The sequence below is a fragment of the Staurois parvus genome, unplaced genomic scaffold (genome assembly GCF_062004578.1).
Source record: "Staurois parvus isolate SC_StPar_1 unplaced genomic scaffold, SC_StPar_1.0 ptg000576l, whole genome shotgun sequence".
NCBI lineage: Eukaryota > Metazoa > Chordata > Amphibia > Anura > Ranidae > Staurois > Staurois parvus.
The window spans coordinates 3,617,501-3,631,709 of NW_028318372.1; the positions used below are offsets into that span (position 1 = coordinate 3,617,501).

The following is a 14,209-nucleotide window of genomic DNA, read 5'->3' on the forward strand; positions in this document are numbered from 1 at the left end:
CCAGCCTGTGACTGGACACAAAGTAGAAGCAGCAGACTTATGAGCTCCTCTTTGTCAGTCTGTTTTCTCCTTATATCAGTATACTACTAGTTAGGTTGTGAGTGCCTTAGTACCTAATTGGCTCCTTGTGCTTCTCCCTCTTCCAGTTTGAGCTCTACTGTATGATACCAAGTTAAATTCGGGTATATACATTGCTTTCATTTACAAAATACATTTAACCTCTTGGCGCTGGCCGAACGCAAATATGCGGCCTCCCAGCGTCTGGGCCTAGATGCCGAGCAGCCGCACATTTGCGTTCTATTAAAAAAAAAAAACACGTGCTGAGAGCATACGCCCTGCGCGCTCCCAGCACACGTGTCCAGTACTCACGGAAAGGTCCCGATCTCCTCTTTCGTTTGGAGACCTTTCCTGATCATGTGACAGCGTGTCACAGTGGTCACATGACCCTAAACCCCACCTTACCTCTTGATTTCTGAAACTCTTAAAGGGCCGGCGCCAAGGGGTTAATGTGTTAATGAATACAGAGTTGCATTATTATGTGTATCTGCCAGGGGTTCAGTAGGGCCTCTAATTCAGTGTTCACTTTTGCTTCTTATTGTCCAGCGAAGAGACTCTGAAGTCTATTGTACCGAGCACAAAGCTGAAGAGTAAAGCTCCACACTGGACAAGTCGCATTCTCCACGAGTACAAGGTGAGCTGGGTCCTGGGGTTTGTCATTGGGGTTGTCTTTCCCTGTATTCTATGTCTCCACCAATTCGTATCCCAGCTCCAGTCACCATTCAGCAGTAATGATCTAACTGGTTATTATTATGAGCCGAAAGGATTAAGAGTTCCAGCTAAAGAATTTATTTGACTTCATCAATAGAGAAGTGCAGAACGCACCAACGCACAACAGCCAGTAAACATGAAATCGGATTCTGCTTTGCGTTCCGTGGAAATTAATTATTAAAGCATATAAGTGCTAAAGTAATAAGTCCTAACCACATGGTGTAATTATATGCCATATGTTAGTCATGTGACCATTACACCTACCTATATTGATTGACATTCAAAATCGAGATGCCCTTCCCTTCCCCCTCTTTTCAAGGCTATAAAGGTGTGGGGGGGAATTTGTGTCCATATAGCCAGATCAGAGCTATGGTGTGGATGAACTTGAGTGGTCTGCACAAACTCATCAAACCATATCCTAAAGTGATTATAAAGCTCCACATTTTTCTTTTTAAACAAACCTGTTATACTTACCTGCTCTGTGCCGTGCTTTTGCACAGAGTGGCCCCAAACCTCCTCTTGGGTCCCCACTGGCATTCAGGGCTCCTCCTCCTCTTGGTGCATCCACATAGGAAACCGCTGTCATAGACGACATGGTTCGGTCCCGCTCTCTGCTCACAGAATTTGATTGACAGCAACTGGAGCCAGTGGCTCCCACTGCTGCCTCTGTGAGCAGAATAAGGCTGGAATACACACATGTGCGATGCGGTTTTGAAGGTCAGTTTTCACAGCAAATTACAAAGCAGTTGTTCTGCAGTTCATGGCTGGTTCAGATGCGGTTTAGGACAGAATTTGACCCTGGGTTCACATCAGTGTGGTAAATCCCATGTGATTCGCACAGGAACCGCACTGCATTCATGTACAATCACATGCGATTTATGTGCGGTGCAATTGGAGCCATACATTTTGTATGTATGCAACCGCACCAAAAACGTGCAGGACCTTTTTTTTGGTCCGCACTAGAATCGGATCACATGGGCATTCACACCTATACAATCCGATTCTGCACATCGCACCGCGTTTTGCGGACTGCTTTCGGGGTGTTGTTAGCTTAACATACACACCTGCAGCGGTTTGCATTAACGGGGTGCCAGTCTGATGCGGTGCGGAATTTGCACTGAAAACGCGTGTGAACCAGGGCTTAAGAGAGAAGACCGTGCTGAAATTGTGTTAAAAAACTGATGACATGTGCGATTCAGAAGCTGTTCCCATAGAAGTCAGAGCCTGAATTCACACCAGACCTGGACCACACTACTCAGAAAACTGACAGGACTTTTTTTTTCTTAATATATGCACTGACTCTGTAAACCAACTGCACCAGATATACGTGAACAAGCAGAATAGAAAGCAATGTTATTTCACATGTCGTGAATTGGATAGGGTTCAAAACACATCCAATTGGCATATATGTGAACTGGCTCTAAGAGGAGAAAGCCGCTCAGATGGGCACAGTACTGAATCAAGAAAGGACTCCGATAAGTATAAGAAGGGTGAGGTGGCTATACAAATAGAGGGACATTTTATAATATAAAGCAGGGAATGCATTAGGATAAAAAATATCCAGTCTTTCCAACCACTTAATGGAGCTGGATTTGTGCACAATCATACTGGAGCAGCTGAAGCAGAAGAAATAGCTTTTATCATAAATTGTCATCACAAGGTTGAAAGCACATTGTCTGAAATCTTTGTATGGTGTAGTGTTAACAGTATCCTTCACTGGAAACACCTGAACTCAATAGTTTGGAGGGATGTTCACACAGATTTTCCCCATACAGTGTAGGTGGGATAGCCAGGTATGTCCAAACAATTGGTTATGTATGGCTAGTGTTTCTGAATGGTTGTGTCTTAATTGTAGTGTCTTATTTCCTTTGCAGAATCTGAGTACAAGTGAGGGGGTGAGCAAAGAAATGCACCACCTACAGCGCATGTTCCTCCAGAACTGCTGGGACATATCCACCTACGGAGCGGCCTTCTTCACTGGTCAGATATTCACCAAGGCAACTTCCAGCAGCAACAAGGTCATCCGGGTCTTTGTCAGCGTTAATGTCAATGGGCTGCACCTCCTCAACCTGGAGACCAAGGTACCAGGGTGGCGAAAATTATAGTAGAAGTTATGACTGAGTAGATGGAGGAGGTTAATATTGATATAGTCAGTGGTCAGATATCCACAACAGAATATTCTGTTCTACTGTGGACATTACAGTGACCAAAGATTATGCATACTGCAGATCACATTGCCATGATCAGGCCATAAGGGAGGGACATTGTCTCTGCAGCTCCAACATGGACATAGTGACAAAGTACTGCAGCTTGTGCTTGGAATCTCAAGGAGACAGAAGATGCCAGTTAGCAATTTTCGCTCAATAGGGGCCACCAAAGCCACATTTGTGTAGGTTGGGCCATTCAAGATATGATTAGACACACTAGTTACTAAAGATGTATCTACTTATTGTGCCAAGCTTTCTACAAGCAGCTCTTCATATTCCATTCCCAAGCAGTTCTTTGCGTAAAGGTTATAGACCACAGGTATCATTTTAAGTTAGAGCACTCAAATAGCTCTTCCTGCTTTGCTTCTTTTAGCTACGTCCCGATTGCTGGCGCCCGTCAACAGAATAGCAAAATGTTGGCTCTCCTGGACTCCCAAAGTCCACATAGCTGCTTCTTCACAAAACCCTTCAGAACAGGGACTGGTAGGGAGGCCTCGACAAGTGTTCCATGTTTACAATTCCAAAAAGCAGAACTATCCAGATTTAAGGATTCACAAACTCTGTACCTTTAACAACGTTGCAGTACCATAGCCTCTACCCAACATGTTTCGTGTGGCTGGCAGGTGATGCCTTCTGTGCAACTTTAACAAAACCTATCATAAAAATTAAACTAGAGATGTAAAGTGAAGAAGCCTAGAGATACAGGTAACTGCATAGGCAACAGCCTCCCAAACCTTCCTGTCATGTCCAAGTTCTAATGCTGAATGTCGCTCATTCTGCTCCCCACGTTTTAGTGATTAACCCTTCACTATATTGGGCACACTTACTGGGCTTATGGACACTCTTCAGAGTTTTGTCTGTCAGAATGGCCTGACATTTTCCCACAACAGGTAAATTCGGCAAGACCGCTTCATGTATACCGCCTAGGAATCTTGGCTTTATACCTGCGGCTGCTTTACTTTAATTACAAGATTGTCTTTTAATCAGTTTCTACCATGAATAACTCTTTCTATTTTTTCATCCCTAATGGAATTCAATCAATTCTACCTAATGGTGATGATAAATATTTATAAGAATGTACTTTGAGCATGCTGTGGCCTTTAATTATACATGTGGCCAGTAGCCATTGGGTAGTGCATTTTCCTGTGGGTGCTTTGTGGAGGAACATAGTTGGGTAACATAAGTATGCCTTGATACGGAGAGAAGTTACATTCACGCTGGAACGTTTTAGAATTTAGAGCTTCTGTTGAGTGATATTTAGTATAATGTGGAGTGCAATGTCTTACAACATTATAGGATGGCTTCAGCCATCAGGTGATGGTTAGAGACAGTATGGCCGCCCCATACATGTATGGTCCTTCCTCATCTCACTGCTCTCACAGATCCTTTGTTGTGATTTCAGGCTTTGTTGATCAGTCTAAAGTTTGGTGGCTTTAAGTGGCAGTTGGGTGACGGGGACACCTGCTTCCAAATCCACAGCATCCATAATATGGAGAACAAAATGAGTTTCATTGTACACACGAAACAGGTACGTGCCTGGTGTTAATATAGTAAATGTTGTGCCATTCAGCCTTAAGCATTTTGTCATTTGATTCCTGAAGTGGACAGTGTTCAAGATGAACAATCAAATTATTCTGAATATGCCCATTCACACCTATAGCATAGAGCTTGAATGGTATGTGGGCAAATTTGGTGAAGAATCACAAATATTTGGCACCATAGACATTAATGGAAATGCCTGAAAAACACTGTTACACATGATTTTCACCCCCATTTAAAAGATGTACTTTGCACCGAAATGTATTTTGATGCATTACTATTGATTTCAATTGAAAACGAATGTGACAAAAATGAAAAGTGTGGATGATCAGTTAGATTTGGATTAAATCATGAGGATGTAGTCAATACTATAGCAAAAAAAAAAAAAACATATTTTTGAATGTGCTGACTGATTTTTTGTGCAAACCTTTGTACAAAAACCTACCAACGTCTAGCCAGCTTAAGGTTCCTCCACTTCTCAAGGATTGCAGCTTCGCTCTTTACAACCAGTGGCCTAACTTTATCCATAGCAGCACATGAAGCTACTATGGGGCCTGAGGATGGGAAGGGGGCCGCCATTGGAAGGTTATTGAGGCAAATTAAACATAGAAGACCTGTGGGCATGTGAAGATGATACAGATCCAGTACTGTATCCTCATTAACAATTCACAAGTTTGCAATTGAAGATAGCCCTGATCCCCTGTAAAGTTTCCAGGCTGGAAGTGCTGACATCAGATGCACAGGGGGAGTCTTTGGTTTTTGGTAAGGTGGTGGGGTGCCAGTAGTCACATCTTCTCCTTGCTTTCCCTCTTCCCCATCTGTGAGTAGATTTTACTGCCTTCACAGCTTCTGGGTATCTCTGCAGCACTCTGAAATGAACCATTTTTGTCCAACATAAAACAAAATCTCCAGTGTCTCCTCAGCTAAAAACTGATAAGACAGCTGAGGTATGTAGCTACTGAAAAAAAAAAAGCCAGAGTTTAAATAAGTTTGTATCCTAGTCACAGAGTAATTTTGCAGGAGCACTAACAAATATCTAATAATGTAAAATACCATTCTGGTTGTTATTAATATTATTGTTATTATTATTATAGCTACTTCAACTATTATACTATGGCTTCCATTGGGACTCTGTTGCACCTGACAGGATCAATCAAAATGTTGCTATGGATTTTTGTAATCTGTAGTTTACAACGCAGAGATTGCTGAAGTGGTTTTAAGAAAAGCTGACCTTTCCATTCACCATTCAGTCAGTTTGCAAAAGGACATTGCGGGGAGGGGGGGGGAGAGATCAACAGCAAAGTGCATTAAAAAAAAAAAAAAAATCCTGCAATGTGTACTGATTTATTTACTTTTTTTTTTTTTTTTTTTTTTAAAGAAACACTAGTATTGCGTTTTAAACCTAATGCCTACATTTTGTTTTCTTGTCTTGCTAACAGGCCGGCCTTGTTGTGAAATTGTTGATGAAGCTGAGCGGGCAGTTTATACCCGGAGATAAGAGCATGACAGAACGATACGGCTACGGGTAGTAAAAGTGGCTGCTGTCCACTCTCACCGTTCTCCTGTGTACTGCCTGCTTACACAGTGTCTCCAGAGCAAATGGACTCTCCTCACCAATGCCTTCAAAATGGACAGAATGGCAATCACTGCCCATCCAGCTGCTTTTTTTTAAATATATATATTTTTATATGTTCCCAAACTTTCCTAGGCCTGATCCTTGAAATGCTGTAGAATGCTTGTATTTATTAAATATAGCCTATATATAAAAAATATCGTTGGCGTTTATCAGTTGTGTTTTTGTTTTTTTTTTGGTGTGTTTGTTTTTTTTATTGTCCAAACAATGGGTTTTAGTGATTTTATCACTTTGAAGTGTTCTCTTTTGCCATGTAACATTTTGAGTGATTTTGGTAGTTTTTCACATTTCATAAGCGTTTTTTGTTCTCCCCCTCTGTCAACATCTGTCCCTTCCCAGCTGCCTCACTACTCCTCTTCTGACACCTATCTGTCTTGACTCTCCTCCACTGACATCCATCCCTCTCCTCCGCCACCTCATCCCCCTCTGCTAGCATCTATCCCATATTGCCCTTGGACCCTTTCTGAGATGCCTCACATCCACCTCTGCTGACATTCATCCCAAATGACATCCTTCCCCAGCCATTCTGCTGACATCTGTCCATTCCCAACTGCCTCATGACCCATTGACATCCATCTCTCCCCCTTTACTGCCATCCATCTCTCCTTGCATGCCTTACCCCCCTCCCCCCAATAGCTAACATACATCCAGCTCCAAACACCTCAACCTCTTACCGCCTCCTTTGCCATCTATCCATATACCTTTTTGGTGATAGTTAATTGCATCAGAGCCATGAACTGTTCTAGACCAGTGGTCTACAAACTGCTGGGCGGGGGGTTGGGTGGAAGTGGCCCTTTGCTTGCCTTTATCTGGCCCTTGGGGCACTATTCCATCAAATTACACCAATGATCATGCACCATTTCCCTTTACTGACACAATCAATGAGACACTATTCTTCTCATTGGTATCACTAATGGGGCATTATTCATCCCATTAAAACCAATGATGGGGCCCTGATGGCGGGGCATTTTCTAATCCCACTGACCAAAGTCCGCCCCCCCTAAAGCCTGAAGGACAGTAAACTAGCCCTTTGATTTTAAAGTGGTTCTAAAGGCTCAAGGTTTTTACCTTCATGCATTCTATGCATGAAGGTAAAAAAACACCTGTGTGCAGAGCCCCCCCCCCCCCCCCGATTCTTACCTGAGCCCCCTGCGATCCAGTGATGTTCATGATCGCCTCAGCTGTATGGGGACTCTCCCTCCTCATTGGCTGAGACAACAGTGAGAGCTCATCAGTAGCCAGTGAGGAGAGAGCAGGGTGGTGGGGCCAAGCCACAGCTGAATGTGTTTTATGGAGGCATAAAGCAGCGGCTTGGAAGCGAGCAAGCAGTGGTGCCCCCAGGAAACCTGTCACCAAAAAAATCATCACAAAATGGATTTTTTTCCCCCTATGTGAAGGCACATAAAATCCCTACCCAAAAAATATTTGAGGCCCGCATCCCCACATATACGCATGTATGAATGCAAACACATGAGTTGAGGGCCCTACGCACAAAAATGTCAATTGTGATTCACATGTTGCTTATCGCCACACACATCGGAGTGAGAGAATATTTCTAGTACCAGACCTCCTCTGTAACACCAAACTGATTACCTATAGGGGGTTTTTAAAGCGTCTCCTATGGAAAATATATAGTATTAACGTTTGTCGCCATTTCGCAGGCGCATACAAATTTAAGGTTTGACATGTTGGGTATTTATTTACTGGGTACAAGCTCATCTTTTATATCTTACCAAAAAAAAATGGGTAATTTATTGCGTTTGTGTGCCCTAAAATTAACTTTAATGTATTTGTTTACTGAAATTTTGCAGTTCCTTGACTGTAACATAAAATATTGCAACTATCACTACTTTATTCTCTAGGGTTTCTACTTTCAGAAAATATATAATGTGTTGGGGGTTTATGCAATCTTCAGGCCTAAAATTATTTTTTTCGTTTACACGTGTGCCAAAAAAATGCAAAAATGGCTCTGGCAGTGAAAAGGTTATGGTTTGGAGACCGCTGCTCTAGACTGATGTATTCATGCTGCTTCTCTTACAATAAACCCCATGGTGATTTGCATTCTCTAGACTGACATAAGCAGTTCTGATGTTTATGTTACCCAGAGGAAACATTACACCTTACAGAGAACCCTTTTATTAGTAACCATGTATCCCAGTGATCATGTATCCCGGTCTCCTCCCAGTACAGATCATCATGAATCAGCAACAGTAAAGATCATCATGAATCAGCATTTTTTTTTTTTAAATCTTTCCTTTCCATGATCACTAACCACCATCAGGATCAGTGTCTCTGTAATACCCAAACTGCTTCTTCTTTGGGGAATTGGTAAACTGAATTTTCCAATGATAACTGATTAGCACTTGTGTTGGGTAAACTGCAGCATAGACAAATATTTACTTCACATAAATTGACGGAAATGGGGAGAATGCTGTGCTTTCAATTATATTCTCAGCAAAATTTGTAAAAACTCATCATCCCAGTCTAGTCATGATGTTGGGTACTCTCTCTTGTCTGCATTACGGAACGCCATACTGCGCTATATTGTAACGCTGTTATATGCAGAAAGGTACTTGGTTTGCCCCGAACACCCATTCAGACCAGCGGCCTATTTGTGTTTTTTTTTCGTGTGTGTTTATTTTTGGTTTTTTTTGCGTTTTAACTTACCAGCTTTTGATGGACTGACCTTTTAAATTCTATACAATATATGGCCAAACACTTGCAGACACCTAACCATCACACCTTTTTAAATGGTCAAAAGTATGTGGACCTTTTTTTAGTCTGAAAATTAAATCCTGATAGATCACTGCAGGCTGGCTCTTTTTGATGGTATAGCTATGTAAAACATTATAAATAAGTGCCTATACTGTGTAGAATTCAGTAATGCGCTGTCTTGCCCTGTTCTTCACATGCTCATTTGCACTCTGTTTTTGGAACTGTGCCAAAAATCAGCACAGATTAGGGAGGGAGAGAAGAAAAGCAGGAGAGGTGACAGGACAAACTCTGCTGCCAGAGAGACACAAAGTTACGCTAAAACCTTGTACACTCAAGCTGAAATCGATCAGTTTGGCAGGAACTGTCAAACTTTTGGCCTGTGTACACAGCTGTCCTATAGAGGCCGGTCTCGCAACCAGCTTCTGTCGCACAGGCATGCTGGAAAACCAATGGCTGCCAGTGCTGATCAGTGTATCCTGCTGCGGAGGGGGTTTGAGGAGTCCCCCCGTCAGATTAAAAAGGCACAGCGGGGGAGATCACTGCACTAACATTGCTTGTGTTAATACAGCAATCTCTCCTCTCCTACTGTGTACCCCACTTTACAAGGATGTGTCTTCTTATCTCCCTGATATCCCCTTCTTACTCCCTCATGGGCAGCCTGTGAACTTCAGCACTGTAAAACCTCTGTCAGCATTACGCTTTAATTGAGCCAAGACATACAATCAAGGCTGGAAATGTACATATTTTAATTTCAGAAAGTAACAAAGTTTTTGAGACCAAGGAGAGGGGGATAATTTCCAATAAGGAAGTGACTGCTGTGGGCTTCAACAAAATGGCGGCCTTCTGCAAGAAGAAACGAGCAAAGCTGGAGGGAATTTACAGGAAACACTAATTTTGGTAGTATAATTATTAATGTGGAATGTTTCTGCTTTTGTTGAAGTACATTAGTTGTTATTAAACTGTTATTGGTAAAGTTCTACTTTAATCAAACATTTGGAAACAAAATCACAGGATACTCACTATCCATGCAATGTGTTACTTGTGCTGATGGTTGCTTCTTTAGTTGAAATCTGAAGTCCTCTGAACCCCCTACCTCCACAGCGGTAGTTTCTTAGGGCTGTGGGGGCTAATGAAGTGGAGGGAATTGTGACAGGCATTCAACAATATCGCTGACCCTCTGCCCACCTCCTCTATTCATAGAAGCTGTACTATAGTTTCCATGAATGAAAGAAAGGTCTGTCTCCATTTATGGAGCACTTTTCATTCATATAAGTTATAGTACTACATCTATGAATGAAGAAGGTGGGTGAAAAGGATGGATAATAATCACTTTTAATGAGTGCATGTCACAGGTCCCTCAGTTCTATTAACTCGGCACTGGAAGACTACCAGTGGGAAGAGGGGGTGGGGACAGAGAACTTTGGATTTCAACTAAAGCAGCAGCCATCAGCACAAGGGCCGTGTCTCATTGATATTAAGTACAGTCCCTTGTGCTGATTTCTTTTCATGTTTGACTAAACTTAGGCTTTAATTTCAAGTGTTTCCATGCTTTGTAGGTGGTGCAACTCTTAACATAGAAATTCTACATCTATACCATTTGGAAGATGTACACTATATGACCAAATGCTAGAGGACACCTGAGTTGAGGTGTTTCCAGTAAAATGTAGCTATAGCATACATAGATATTTGTGTGCTTCCAACCTTGTGGAAGTTTGGAGAAGGTTCTTTTATTTTTTTTGTTCCAACTTGGCTGTGCTCCTATGTACAAAACCAGCTCCATAAAGACATGGTTTGATGTGGATGAAAACTGGTGGCCTGTGCAGAACCCTGATCTCAGCTCTACTGAACACCAAATGGGTGCTAGGTCTTCTCATCCAACATCAGTGCCTAGCCTCACAAATACTCTTAGTGGCTGTTGAAGCCACAAAGGGGGAACAATACAATATCAATGTTACATAGTTAGTCTGGCTGGTAAGAGACAAAAGTCCATCCAGTTCAACCATATATAAAAAAAAAAAAGTTATAATCCTACACCCACAGCTGATCCAGAGGAAGGCAAAAAAAAAAAATAGCAAAGCATGATCCAATTTGCTCCTGTAGGGGGAAAAAAGCCTTCCTGATCCCCCAAGAGGTAATCGGATATTCCCTGGATCAACTATACAGATAAATGTCAGTATCCAGTTATATTCTGTGTATCTAAGAAAGAATCCAGGACTTTTTTAAAGCAATCCTTTGAATCGGCCAGAACCAAATCTTGAGGGAGTCTATTCCACATTTTCACAGCTCCTACTCCGAAGAAATCTTTCCATGTTTGGAGATTAAATTTCTTTTCCTCCAGACGTGAAGAGCGCCCCCTTGTTCTCTGTGATGACCTCAGGATGAATAACTCTACACCGAGTTCACTATATGAACCACTGATGTATTTATACATGGAGATCATATCCCCCCCTTATGTATTATACATGGAGATCATATCCCCCCTTATGTATTATACATGGTGATCATATCCCCCCTTATGTATTATACATGGAGATCATATCCCCCCTTATGTATTATACATGGAGATCATATCCCCCTTATGTATTATACATGGAGATCATATCCCCCCTTATGTATTATACATGGTGATCATATCCCCCTTATGTATTATACATGGAGATCATATCCCCCCTTATGTATTATACATGGAGATCATATCCCCCCTTATGTATTATACATGGTGATCATATCCCCCTTATGTATTATACATGGAGATCATATCCCCCCTTATGTATTATACATGGTGATCATATCCCCCCTTATGTATTATACATGGAGATCATATCCCCCCTTATGTATTATACATGGTGATCATATCCCCCTTATGTATTATACATGGAGATCATATCCCCCTTATGTATTATACATGGAGATCATATCCCCCCTTATGTATTATACATGGAGATCATATCCCCCCTTATGTATTATACATGGTGATCATATCCCCCTTATGTATTATACATGGAGATCATATCCCCCCTTATGTATTATACATGGAGATCATATCCCCCCTTATGTTTTATACATGGTGATCATATCCCCCTTATGTATTATACATGGAGATCATATCCCCCCTTATGTATTATACATGGAGATCATATCCCCCCTTATGTATTATACATGGAGATCATATCCCCCCTTATGTATTATACATGGTGATCATATCCCCCTTATGTATTATACATGGAGATCATATCCCCCCTTATGTATTATACATGGTGATCATATCCCCCTTATGTATTATACATGGAGATCATATCCCTCCTTAATCTCTTCTCAAGTGAGAATACATTCAGTTCCTCTAATCTTTCCTCATAGCTGAGCTCCTCCATGCCTCTTATGAGTTTGGTTGCCCTTCTCTGTACTTCCTCCAGTTCCCCAATGTTCTTTTTGTGAATTGGTGCCCAAAACTGAACCTCATATTCCAGATGAGGTCTTACTAATGATTTGTACCGGGGGAAATGATATCTCTCTCTGGAGTCTATACTTCTTTTAATACAAGAGAGGATTTTGCTCACTTTAGAAGCCGCAGCTTGGCATTGCATGCCATTATTAAGCTTGTGATCTACCAGAACTCCCAGATCCTTCTCCACCATTGATTCCCCCAGTTGTACCCCCCCCCCCCCCCAGTATGTATAATGCATGCATATTCTTAGCCCCTAAGTGCAGAACCTTACATTTATCAACATTAAACCTCATTTGCCGCATAGTTGCCCAATTACACAGTGCATTGAGGTCGGCTTGTCAGTTGGAGACATCCTGTAAGGACGTTATTCCACGGCACAGCTTGGTGTCATCTGCAAAGACTGAAATGGGATTTATAATCTCAGACCGTATATTGTTTATAAATATATTAAAAAGTAAGGGTCCCAACACTGAACCATGGGGTACACCACTGACAACCCTAGACTATTCAGAGTATGAATCATAAACCACTACTCTCTGAATACCATTTTTTAGCCAGTTTTCTATCCATTTACATACAGATTTTTCCAAGCCCATAGACTTTACCTTACACATTAGCCTTGTGTGGGGAATTGTGTCAAATGCTTTTGCAAAATACAAGTGCACCACGTCCACCGCCACCCCTCTGTCCAAGTATACCACGTCCACTGCCACCCCTCTGTCCAAGTATACCACGTCCACCGCCACCCCTCTGTCCAAGTATACCACGTCCACTGCCACCTCTCTGTCCAAGTATACCACGTCCACCGCCACCCCTCTGTCCAAGTATACCACGTCCACCGCCACCCCTCTGTCCCAGTATACTACGTCCACCGCCACCCCTCTGTCCAAAGTTTTGCTCACCTTCTTATAAATAGAAATCAGATTTGTTTGACAACTTCTGTCTTTCATGAATCCATGCTGTCTGTTGCTTAAAATATTTTTTTTCCAGCAAGAACTCATCTATGTGGTCTTTTATTAAACTCTCCAATATCTTCCCAACTATAGAAGTTAAACTAACAGGTCTATAATTACTTGGTAAAGATTTTGATCCCTTTTTAAATATTGGCACCACATTGGCCTTACGCCAATCCAGTGGTACTATGCCAGTCATTAAAGAGTCCCTAAACATTAGAAACAATGGCTTTGAAATGACAGAGCTCAATTCTTTAAGACCCCGTGGGTGTATGCCATGCCGTCCAGGTGCTTTATTCACCTTTATACTGTCTAAATATTTCTGGATCATATCAATCGTGAGGATCATCTGGAGCTGTGTCAATACCATGCCCATTATGGACAAGAGCTCCCCCATGCTCCTTTGTATACACAGAGCTGAAGAAGGTATTTAATAAACTTGCCTTCTCTTTGTCCCCAGTCACCCACTCTAGATTATTCTGTAAAGGGCCTACATGCTCGGACCGGACCTTTTTACTATTAATATATTTGAAGAATTTTTTAGAGTTGGTCCTGCTATCTTTTGCAATCTGTCATTCGTTTTCAATTTTTTCGGCCTTTATTTGCTTTTTGCATATTCTGTTATATTCTTTGTAATGTTTAAATGATGATAGCGTTCTTTCCTTTTTATATTTAATAAAAGCTCTTTTTTTCTTATCTATAGCTTTTGTACCTTGGGCCATAAGCCACATAGGTTTGAGCCTTTTAAACTTGTTGCCCATGGGAATATATTTTGCAGTGTGTTCACATACAGTCTTTTTGAAGAACTCCAATTTCTGTGTTGTGTTCATTGATGCCAATATTCCCTCCCAGTCTAAGTCTTGGAGACCAGCTCTCCTCAGCCTTGGAAAATTATCTCTTAAAATTGAGCGTTTTTATTTTTCCCGTATGTGCTTGCTGTATACAGCTA

The 14,209-nt window shown here is 41.7% G+C and overlaps 1 protein-coding gene across 3 annotated transcripts in view; it reads left to right on the plus strand.

Annotated features, from left to right (window-relative positions):
* KRIT1 (KRIT1 ankyrin repeat containing) overlaps nt 1-6,299 on the plus strand; it is a 73,028-nt gene extending 66,729 nt beyond the window's left edge. For all 3 annotated transcript variants that reach the window (XM_089692134.1, XM_089692133.1, XM_089692135.1), the window contains 4 exons: nt 604-691; nt 2,643-2,849; nt 4,378-4,503; nt 5,954-6,299. In XM_089692134.1, coding sequence (XP_089548260.1) covers nt 604-691; nt 2,643-2,849; nt 4,378-4,503; nt 5,954-6,043 — 511 coding nt within the window. In that variant the 3' untranslated portion in view covers nt 6,044-6,299. The remainder of the gene's footprint in view (nt 1-603; nt 692-2,642; nt 2,850-4,377; nt 4,504-5,953) is intronic.
* Nucleotides 6,300-14,209: the final 7,910 nt, after the last annotated feature.